Genomic DNA, 12,126 nt, shown 5'->3' with positions numbered 1-12,126 from the left:
TTTCTCCATTTTGGGGATAGACATATTAAGCTTTAGACCAAATACTTTTTCACATAATTTTTATAGCAGTTTTTCTCCTGGGATCTTTCTTATACCAACAAGTGGTTCTGGCTGGAATTAACAAGGTGAGAAAGTTGGAGGAAAAGAGAAAGAACAAGGACCACCTTTATTTTAAGAAATATTTTTCACACATTACTGTTTTTATGAAACATGAAATAATTCCGTTATTCTCCACGGCCATTTTAGTCTTAATATGAAAGGAGAGGAAACACTAAGAGGTAATAGATGCTTACATATTTTTTTTTCATAAAAGGTTAAAACGCTTCTCCTTTATACACCTGCAAAATAGAGAGGAACAGGTACTGTCTCCCTTTCTCAGTTGAGAAAACTTAGGGAAATGACGTATTTTTATGTCATGTACTCAAAGATGATTTAAGTCTTGATCCTAAATCCTTTGGTTCCAGGCTTCAGATTTATCAGCTGCCCAGGAATGTGGCAAAACCAGCTACTAATTTGCAGGGTCTCTTGCAAAATGCAGGGTGCCTTGAGCAAAAATTATTAAGCATTTGGAGATGGCGATAACAGAGTAATGAACCAAGACAGGACCTTTCTAAGAGCAGAGTTCATGCAACTGCACAAATCACAAACCCATGGTGGACACCCCGTCTTGTAAACTTGGACACCTCACCAGTAAGAGCTATTAATAGATAACAGTCCCTGCTCTGGTTAAGCTGCAGGATGAGAGTATTCTCAAGTATCAGACACAAGAGCTCAGGAAAGATTGAAGAGGCAAGAACCCCACTGGGCCAGACAAACAAAGTGGGGATGGGGTAAAAGCTTTGGCTGGGTGGTACCTGAATGCTCAGGAGTTTCCTGAGGCACACTGGATCCCCAGTTTAGGAAAGCACTCTAAACCTAGATGCCACTGACAGATAGGCCCCCCTCTCTCATAACTGCATCAGTTAGAAGTGGCTCAGGGCCACGGCAGGGCTGCGATCTCAGGCTCCACCTAACAGCACTCATTGCTAAAGGGTGATATAAGATGCGGGATAGCTTAGAACAACCTTTCTGCCGATGTGAATGCAGTTAGAAGTTTATCTTACTTTTTTGACATCTTTTTTGAAGGTAGAAAATGAGTTCAAAGTTAATGTTTGTTAAAACCAGAAGACTCCTTGATTATGTGTTTCAACAACAATCATAACAAAAAGTTGTTTACACACTTCTAGTCACTGACTTATTCATTCAATAAATATTTATTGAATACATGCTATAAGTTATAGGCACTGTTTTAGATACCAGAAGAATAGCTATGGAGCAGGACAAACCCTTGCCTTTAAGGAGTATACATTCTAGTGGATCCCACAGACACGAGAAATGTAGAAAATTCTACATTTTGAAATGTAGAATTTGGTTTTATTTTCTTGATTTAAAGGCTTTTTCTTTGTACTTGAAAGCAAAGTAAAAAGAACTATCAAAAACAAGTTATATTTTTACTGTAAAAAAATCATGTTATAGAATACTATAGAAAAAAAATAGGTTCCTAAGAAACAAGAATATGTTTATTCTCTTTAAAATAGGATTAAAATCACCCAAACCAAAAGTTTTCCTTGCATTTGTTAGGTACTTTTTATAGGAAATTAAAGTAGGGATGATTTTGCGATGGGGGGGGCAGGTGTGTTTTTTTTTTTTTTTTCATATTTAGCTTTTGCCATGAAATTGTTTTATGATTGTATGTTATAAACTAGTAGGACTCATTCAATGTGTTGTATTATTTTCTATGACTTTGTCACAGCCAGGCATTAAAAACAAACAAACAAACAAACAAAACAAAAAACCTAATAGGATAACTATATTTCCTCTTGAGGAAAATAGGAAAAAAGAAAGAAGCCTATTAATATAATTCTGAAACACTGTCGAATGCTGATAGCATATCTTAAGATCCTTGTGAGTGTAAAAACTATAGTATCCACAACTATGTAGTTTGATACATCATAAAATCCTTTATTTCTTATTATATGAGAGTACCAGGCATTCATTCCACAGATACTTCGAACTTTCTCCTTTACAACATAATACATAGTAACTTAGAGATGAATAATAAGCTCTTCTGTTTCCCCATAGTCTGTATGCCTACTTCCCCCATTTCTCACTGTGTCATTGTCTTAACTTGACCAGAGTCTCTGTTTGCCATTCACTAGCATCTTTTTCCCTTCCTGTTTTCACCTGAAAATTATCGATCACTTATTTATGAAAGCTCCAACAATACATACAAGAATGATCCCCTTTTTTTTCTTTTTGGATTTCAGTAAAACTTTACTTATGAAAATAGATGGGGGCTGGATTTTTTTTTTTTTTAATTTCAGCACATTACAGGAGTACAAATGTTAAGGTTACATATATTGACTTTGCCCCACCCAAGTCAGAGCTTCAAGTGTGTCCATCCCCCAGATGCTGTGCACTATACCAATTAGGTATGGATATATTCTTCCCCACCTCTCCCCACCACCTGCCCAACACCTGATGAATGTTACTACTATATGTGCCCATAAGTGTTGATGAGTTAATACCAATTTGATGGTAAGTACATGTGGTGCATGTTTTTCCATTCTTGTGCTACTTCACTTAGTAGAATGGGCTGCAGCTCTATCCAGGATAATACAAGAGGTGCTATATCACCATTGTTTCTCATGGCTGAATAGTACTTCATGGTATACATATACCACATTTTATTAATCCACTCATGTATTGATGGGCACTTGGTTGTTTCTACATCTTTGCAATTGTGAGTTCGTGCTGCTATAAACATTCTAGTGCATATGTCTTTTTTATAGAATGTCTTTGGTTCTTTGTAATGGGGTTGTTGGATCAAATGGTAGTTCTACTTGTAGCTCTTTGAGGTATCTCCATATTACTTTCCACAGAGGTTGTACTAGTTTGCAGTCCCACCAGCAGTGTGTGAGTGTTCCTAGGTCTCTGCATCCACACCAACATTTATTGTTTGGGACTTTTTGATAAAGGCCATTCTCACTGGAGATAAGTGATACTGTGGTTTTGATTTGCATTTCCCTGATGATTAGAGATGTTGAGCATTTTTTCATGGGTTTGTTGGCCATTAGTCTGTCTTCTTTTGAAATGTTTCTGTTCGTGTCCTTTGCCCACTCTTTGATAGGGTTGTTTGATTTTTTTCTTGCTGATTTTCCTGAGTTCTATATTCTAGTTATCAGCCCTTTATTGGATGTTTAACATGTGAATATTTTCTCCCATTCTGTAGGTTGTCTGTTTGCTCTCATGATAGTTTTCTTGGCTATGCAGAAGCTTTTTAATTTGATGAGGTCCCATGTATTTATTTTTGTTGTTACTGTGATTGCCTTTGGGGTCTTCTTAAATTCTTTGCCTAGGCCAATGTCTATAAGAGTTTTTTCAACATTTTCTTCTGGAATTTTTATGGTTTTACATCTTATATTTCAATCTGTTATCCACCATGAGTTGACTTTTGTGAGAGGTGAAAGGTTCAGATCCTGTTTCTACATGTGGTTTCTACATGTGACTTCTACATATGGCTATCCAGTTTTCCCAGCACCATTTATTGAAAAAGGATTCTTTTCCCCAGTATATGTTTTTGTTTGCTTTGTTACAGATCAGATGGCCATATGATGGTTTTATATTTTGGTTCTCAGTTCTGTTCCCTTGGTCCATGTCTCTGTTCTTGTGCCAGCACCATGCTGTTTTAGTTACTATAGCCTTGTAATATAGCTTGAAGTCTGGTAAATTGACGCCTCTCAATTTGTTCTATTTTTGCTTAAGATTGCTTTTGCTATACAGAGTCTTCTCTGGTTCCACACAAAGCATAGAGTTATTTTTCCTAGATCTATGAAAATGATGTTGGTATTTTAATAGGTATTGCATTGAATCTGTGGATCATTTTGGGTAGTATAGACATTTTAACAATGTTGATTCTGCCACCTCACAAGCATGGTATGATTTTCCACCTGTTTATGTCCTCTGTTATTTCATTCCTCAGTGTTTTGTAGTTCTCATTGTAGAGGTCTTTTACCTCCCTAGTTAAATATATTCCTAGGTATTTTACTTTCTTTGTTGCTATTGCGAAGGGTATTGAGTCTTTGATTTGGTTGAGTTTGACTGTTGTTGACATATAGGAATGCTCTTTTGAAATTTAAATGTGAGATATAGATGTTCTAAATTCCTGACATGATACTTTCTTAATAAGTATTAATCTTCCTCTTTCCTTACTTTTTTCAGAGGTATTTGGTGAGGACCCAATGAATTAATGTGTTGAATCATAATAGGTGAAGAGTTCAAATAGGATTCAAATCTTATCTCTGCTACTTAACAGCAGTGTGACCCTGGGTATTATATAGTCTTTTGGAATAGTTTCTTATTTTGTAAAATAAGAATAATCATTCCTAGTTCATGCAATTTTTTGTGAGGATAATGTGAAATGTATATAAATTTCTCTGTGCTGGACCTGGCATCTATCATATGTTACTAAGATATTATTAAAATACTTTATTCCAATTTTTATCTATGGTTTGACTTATGTTCAGTGTCTCCTAAGATATTTTCCAAACAAGATTTTAAGTTTCTGGAAGGTACCCAGATTTGACTGCTCATTGAACTCTGTAGCTCAACCTGGAATTGTGTTATGTCCATAGTGCCCTTACTTGTTCAACTTAAGACTGGGAGAATAACTGCCTGTGATTTTTGATCTACTCACCTGTCAGCTGCTACCCCTAGGATAGTCAGTGGCAGCAACAGGTTTGGTAAATCATTAACTGTAATTAAAGCTAAGTCAGATTCATGCATTGTCCAAATATAATATCATAGCAATTATGTGACTAGAACCTTGTGAAGGATTAATGACAAAAGAAGGCACATGTTTGTGTAACATGCATCCATTTTTTTTTGTACTATGGCCATATCTACTGTATTTCTTTTAAAAAAAATGTATGTGTGTCTGTGGTCTACTATGAGTGTCATGAAATGCAGCCCACTACTTAGATGTCCCTGACACATGCTGAATGCTCCGTAATGACTTCATGATGACTAGTTTTAAGGAAGAAAATAAAATTAAAAGAAGAAAAGAAAGGAACTGAACATTAGCAAAGGCAGCAAAAGGTTGGAGAGATGGTGAATACCACGAGAGACAGCGTTGGCCATTGCTTTTCTAACTTTTATATATTGGATCTGTTAGTATCATTATTTATATTATAGTGCTTGTTTTTTTTTTTTTTTGAGACAGAGTCTTGCTTTGTTGTCCAGGCTAGAGTGAGTGCCGTGGCGTCAGCCTAGCTCACAGCAACCTCAAACTCCTGGGCTCGAGCGATCCTTCTGCCTCAGCCTCCCGAGTAGCTGGGACTACAGGCATGAGCCACCATGCCCGGCTAATTTTTTATATATATATCAGTTGGCCAATTAATTTCTTTCTATTTATAGTAGAGATGGGGTCTCGCTCTTGCTCAGGCTGGTTTTGAACTCCTGACCTTGAGCAATCCGCCCGCCTCGGCCTCCCAAGAGCTAGGATTACAGGCGTGAGCCACCGCGCCCGGCCAATAGTGCTTGTTTTAAAATACTGTCTTTTAAAAAGCTCTATAGCTGTGGCATATTTAAAGATATACTTTTTAAGCTACTAAAATCAATTATTTGGGAGCAAGAAGGATAATTTAAAAATAACACACTCTGGCCGGGCGCGGTGGCTCACGCCTGTAATCCTAGCACTCTGGGAGGCCGAGGCGGGCGGATTGCTCAAGGTCAGGAGTTCAAAACCAGCCTGAGCGAGACCCCGTCTCTACCATAAAAATAGAAAGAAATTAATTGGCCAACTAATATATATAATATAAAAATCAGCCGGGCATGGTGGCTTGTGCCTGTAGTCCCAGCTACTCGGGAGGCTGAGGCAGGAGGATCGCTTGAGCCCAGGAGTTTGAGGTTGCTGTGAGCTAGGCTGACGCCACGGCACTCACTCTAGCCTAGGCAAGAAAGCGAGACTCTGTCTCAAAAAAAAAAAAAAAAAAAAAAAAAAAAAAAAAAAAATAACACACTCTTAGCCAACCAGGAAGAAATAATATGGAAATAATTTTTTCCTGGTATTCTATAAAATAAAAATAAAATATACTGCAAAATTTTCGATGCTTTTCTAAATCTTACTTTTTCCTTCAAGATTTGCTTATGCAGCAGTGATTTTGTTGATGCTCTGTAAAATCTGTCATTTTATGAACTATCCCCGTGAGGTAGATCTCAGTGAACCCCTTGTTGATAAGAAATACGGAACACAGAAAGTTGAATAATTTGTCTTAGAATGTCACAAAAGAAGAAACAATCAGAATAAGATTGTTAAGGTTTAAGCCTCTCCTGCCTGATTTATTATTTTGTGCTTTTTATGTGGTTCTGTTTTTAGAGAAATTGAAAAGTAAATAGATTTAGGACCCGATGGCTGTGTATACATTGTTTTCAGACTAAAAGAGAGACAGACTTCCAATTCCTGTTATTTTTGTTTAACATATTTCTGAATATCTGTAAGGCTATTTTATGTAGCCTCAGCCAAATCAAATCTGATCCCTGTATTTTTCCTTTGTGTTTGGAGATATAGCAAAGTAATACAGTGTTTATTGAAATGAAAACTTGTATATGATTGTATGAATGTCTATGAAGTAAAGGCTGTCAAATTCAAGACTACTTGGAAAGATTGCATATGTTCTTCCCTGTCACACATTTGTAGAATTTGTTTTTAGGGTCAAAAATTTTGTTTTAGTCCTTTAGTAAAGAATTTCTTAATATTTTTAAGATCTCAGTTTCTCCTAAATACAATTCATAAGGTGCACTTTTCAGATAAATTCTTTGTAAAGTTAGCAAGAAAAAGAGATTATTTTCTTTTACTGTATCCCCAATCTCAATCTCTTTTTCATCTCTCTGTTTGTTTGTTTGTTTTTTAATTTAATTTTAGAGGACTGCTGAAGTATCAAACTAATTTAGATACCCACCCTCCTGGCTGTATCAATCTTAACCGAATCCGCTCTCAGAATAGTTCCTTACCAGAGTATCTCTCAGAACATATTCATGAAGCTTCCCCTGGAGGATTTCCAAAACCAGAAGAGCTTACCCAGAACACACTTGTGAAGATTTGTGTGGAAGAGCCCAGGTTCCAAGCTAATTTTCCACAGGTCAGATTCATTCTGTGTTTGATCTCTGCTAAGTCTATGTTTCCATACAATGGATCAACATTACATTTAAACATGTTTTTGAAGCTCTGTATTCATGTATAATAGGATATTTCAAGATATTTCCACAACAAGTTAGTACCTCTTATTCTATTACAGCTACCTGACAGTTCAAGGCAAAAGATCTGTAATATTAGAGAATATAGAAAATTTCTGCTTGACTGATCATTTAATCTTTGCATACTGCAGCACTGCTACTTGCTGCCAGAGAGATGACAAATGCATTCTCCCCATTTATTGAGAAAAGCATTGACAAAAGCTGAATAATAATAGGAGTAGTAAAAAAACTACTACTACTGCTTCTAATTATTATTATATTGTAGTCTAATATTGCATTATAATATTATGTATAATAGTACAAACAATAAGTGGTAAAAATCAATTTATTGAATGCTTTATATTATCAGCTGGGCACTGTGCTAAAATGTTCTGTGCACAATATTTACAGTGACTCTCTGAAGCCATTAATATCATCTTCAATTTTCTGATGAAGAAATTGTGCTTTAAACACATAAAATACTTTGACCAATGTCTCCAAGCTAGTAAGTGCATGTGTAGCATGCAAACCCAGGTCTTTGACTAAAACAATTGCTCTTTAAAAAGTTCTTCCTTAAGTACTCAGAAGTTATTAATAGTTCAGTAAGACCCCTAATCTTCCCTTCTACCTGTGAGAAATGTCGACATGCAAATTGGATATGTGGACCATGTACTCTTGGACTATACCAAGTTGAATAGTGATGTCAAATATCTGTTTTAAGAAGAGAAGATAGAGAAGTCAAAAGCTAGAATGAATTTGTGGATGACTTTGGGATAGTGTGCTAGTCTTATGTTTATTGTTTATTAATAATAATCCTCTAGATTTCTGTTGGACTCTAGAATTATCAGAACTTTTCTGAGCTTCACATAAGGCTGAATATTAGGCTGAATATTCACCATACAGTAGGTATGGTGAATCCCATTTTACTTATGTGGGACCTGATGCTCAAAGGGTAAGTGACTGTCCCAAAGTTGCAAGGCTGTTACACTGCAAAACTTGTCCTGCAGTGCACACTCTTCACAGTGTCAAGGTAAATGTCACCATATGCAGAAGAGGTATGATCTGTCTGCCTGGAAAAAGGAAGGTCTAGAACAACTATATAAATAAGATTTAATTTAAAAGGTGACCATTCAGATGAGTTTTAGTTGGAGGCCTCAAAGTGATGTGGATAATGTTAATATATTGTACACTTCTCAGAGTATGTAATTATCCTAGGACCAGGGTTATCCAGGCAGCACACATTCAAAATTGTCATGGTTTCCAAATTCTAAATGCTATCTTCTATTCTTATCATACTATGTAAAAGCAAATTGTTAACAACATGGCTAGCATATTCCATTAAAAAATATATGGTATACATATTTAACATTATATGCACACATTATATGTATGTATATTATGCATATACATTATGCACATTGAAAATCTAGGATTTTCTTTTTTTAATAAACATTGGATTGGTATTCTTTTTTCCTAAAATCATCCTCAGATTTACCTGAAATTTGAACTTCCCTTTATTCTTTAAAGAAAGATATTGTGTATATACCTTATACATTTGTGTGCATAAAAGGATTTATGAAGGAGTGTATACTTAATTGTTAATGGTAGTTACACCTGGGGCATGGATTTGAAGGTAGAGTTTTGACATTGCTTTCTTTTTTATTAGGTCATTAAACGTGAAATGTCCGATTTTGAATCAAAAGTTTAGTTTATTATATCTCAAACAAGAAACAGTACAATTAATCAAAGTATATGTCTAAACTATTCACACAGTTTTGTCATCTTTTTTTTTTTGAGACAGAGTCTTGCTTTGTTGCCCAGGCTAGAGTGAGTGCCGTGGCATCAGCCTAGCTCACAGCAACCTCAAACTCCTGGGCTCAAGCAATCCTACTGCCTCAGCCTCCCGAGTAGCTGGGACTACAGGCACGCGCCACCATGCCCGGCTAATTTTATATATATATATTAGTTGGCCAATTAATTTCTTTCTATTTTTATAGTAGAGACAGGGTCTTGCTCAGGCTGGTTTTGAACTCCTGACCTTGAGCAATCCGCCCACCTCGGCCTCCCAGAGTGCTAGGATTACAAGCATGAGCCACCACGCCCGGCCAGTTTTGTCATCTTAACAGTAGCTTGTTTATGACAGCAGTGAAAAAGCCTGGAGAGCGAGTGGTGATGAAATTGTGACAGGCATTTTTTCACAGCTTGTTGAGAATTGAATATTTTTTCTTGTAAGAAGTGGTCCAAAGTCTGGAAGAAGTGGTAGTCAGTGATGTAAGGTCTGGTGAATATGGTGGATAACAGAGAGTTTCTAAGTCCAGTTTCTGTAATTTGAGCAGCATTATTTGTGCGACTTGTGGTCAAGTGTTGTCTTGTAAGAGGACTGGCCTGTCTATTGACCAATCTTGGCTGTTTAATTGCAAGCATCCTGATCACTTCATCCAATTGGTTGCAGTAGGTATCTGCTGTAATCTATTGAGCAGGTTTCATGAAACTCTGGTGGATAATACCAGTGCTGAACCACCAAACAAACACCATTAGCTTTTTTTTGATGAATATTTAGTTTTGGATTATGTTTCAGCACTTTACCTTTATCCAGTCATTATGCCAAACACTTGTGATTGTCAAAAAGAATCTATTTTTTTTTATCACATGGAACAATATGGTATAGAAATGTTTCACCTTTGTGTCATGACAGCAAAAAAGGCAAGCTTCAAGATGATTTTTCTTTTAATGTTTGTTTAATTTATGTAGTACCCATCTGTTCAGCTTCTTTACCTCATCAATTTGTTTTAAATGGTCTAGTATTGTTGAAATAATGACATTAAACCTTGTTGTTAATTTATGTGTAGGTTAAGATGAATTCGCTTCCACTACAGTTTTTAGTTTATTGTTATCTACCTTGGTCTCAGGTCGTTCATGTAGCTTATTTTTAAGATTAAAATTAGCAGAATGGAACTTGTTAAACCATCAATGTACTACTGTTCATTAGCCACATCCTTTCCAAATACTTTGTTGGTATTTTGAGCTGTCTGTGTGTATCAGTTTTACAACAGAACTCATATTTGAAAATAATATAAATTTTTTACTTATCTATGGTTGTACTAAAACTATTCTAAAAAATTTGAAAGATAACCACAAGTCAGAATGTGCCTTCAAAAGAGTGAGGATGTACCTTTACAATAAAAATAAAACAAGAAGTGTCAAAGTGACACAGATATTAACTGTCAAACTTAGTACTTAAGGAAATCGGACATTTCATACTTAATAACCTATATTTTATACTTTAGTTTTGTATGAATATGTTGCATTGAGCATTTGTCATTTTTTACTCATTTTCATTATATTTTATTGTTTAAAATACACACTAAAGTATTCGTATTGTAATGGATAAATAAGCAATTGGGTAGGGTATAGTTTCCTACAAGTACTTTTTGAAATATATTTTCAAAACTTCTCCCTCAGACTTGGCTTTGGATTTCTGGACCTTTGTGCCTATACTGTGCCGAAAGACTTTACAGGTGTATCCGGAGCAATAAGCCAGTCACCATCATATCAGTCATAAGTCATCCTTCAGATGTCATAGAAATCCGAATGATCAAAGAAAATTTTAAAGCAAGACCTGGCCAGGTGAGTCAGTGATCAGCAACTTTTAAAATAGCCTTTAATCCTTATGTAATTTTTGACAATGTGCAGACATAGCATCATTGGAATAGTTGAATTTCTTTCTTGGTCATTTAAAAATTATCTGTTTGTTGCTTTTTAGTATATTATTCTACATTGTCCCAGTGTGTCTGCATTAGAAAACCATCCATTTACCCTCACAATGGTAAGAAACATGTCTCTTGATTTTTTTAAATTTCTAGGTGCAATGTATTTTTTTCCTTTTTTGCATCTTATTTCATCATAAAAATTATTCAAAGGTATCACAATATCTTTAATGTTTAAGAAAGTCATCCTTTTACAAGGAGAATAGTCATCTGTTCAGAAACTTTGTAACTATTAATTTTTTATTATTTTCTGGCACCTTACATAATTTAGGAAGTAGTGTATTCAGAATTACTAAAACTTATTGATTCAAAAATGCAGAAAATTTCTTGAATATTTGCTTTTTTTCTTTTATGAAGTATATATGGAAATTTAATATGTAATATGTACACATTTTTCTTTAGAAAGATTGAATTTAAGGAAAAAGAAGATATTCTCGGTTGAAGTGAAAACATTTAGAAAATCCAGGCAGTGTTTATAGTAAAGATAAAGCCCAGTATAATTGGCATCCAGGCTATGTATAGGAGAGGAAATGGAAAATAAAGTTGAAAAAATAAAATGGAGTCATTAATATAGGGTGGGTGGCTAGCTAAATAGTGAGCACCATCAAATATGTTTAGCCTATCAGCATATTGATAACTTTATTTTTTGCATTGTAAAGAATATAAGCCCATTATAAAAATTCAAACAATTCACAAATATGAGATAAAATATTAATAGATACTTTAAAAAATTTCCTCTACTTCTCAATTCTTTTCTCCAGAGTTTGACATATATCTTTCCAGATATTTTTCAATATTCTTTGACATATACAAGTGTCTGACATTTGTTTGCTGGATCATATCATTCTGTAACTGGCCACTTTCACTCAATGATACATTATGCACAACTTCTAATGTTACTGTATTTGTATATGCTTCCTTCTTTTTCATGACTATGTAATGTTCCACAGTAGGAAAGTACTGTTAATTTGTTTAATCTTCCCATTGATGAAGGATATTTAGATTTTATTGAATTTCTAATGAAGGTAATTGAAAACAAGAGCCACATGTTTAAATGTATGCTTAAGAAAAATAAAATTAAACAAGT

General features: G+C 35.0%; 1 protein-coding gene across 6 annotated transcripts in view; it reads left to right on the top strand.

The window, feature by feature from the left end:
- Nucleotides 1–12,126, top strand: part of NOX4 (NADPH oxidase 4) — a 172,348-nt gene that overhangs the window by 82,200 nt on the left and 78,022 nt on the right. For 5 of the 6 annotated variants that reach the window (XM_076002414.1, XM_076002412.1, XM_020286645.2 and 2 more), the window contains 3 exons: nt 6,962–7,178; nt 10,735–10,899; nt 11,036–11,098. In XM_076002414.1, the coding sequence (XP_075858529.1) occupies nt 6,962–7,178; nt 10,735–10,899; nt 11,036–11,098 (445 nt within the window). The remainder of the gene's footprint in view (nt 1–6,961; nt 7,179–10,734; nt 10,900–11,035; nt 11,099–12,126) is intronic. The other variant, XM_076002411.1, reaches the window with a different exon arrangement.

This window comes from Microcebus murinus, chromosome 4 (genome assembly GCF_040939455.1).
Source record: "Microcebus murinus isolate Inina chromosome 4, M.murinus_Inina_mat1.0, whole genome shotgun sequence".
Taxonomy (NCBI): domain Eukaryota; kingdom Metazoa; phylum Chordata; class Mammalia; order Primates; family Cheirogaleidae; genus Microcebus; species Microcebus murinus.
The sequence above is the reverse complement of the archived record's forward strand: the minus strand, read 5'-3'. Positions and strand labels throughout refer to the sequence as shown.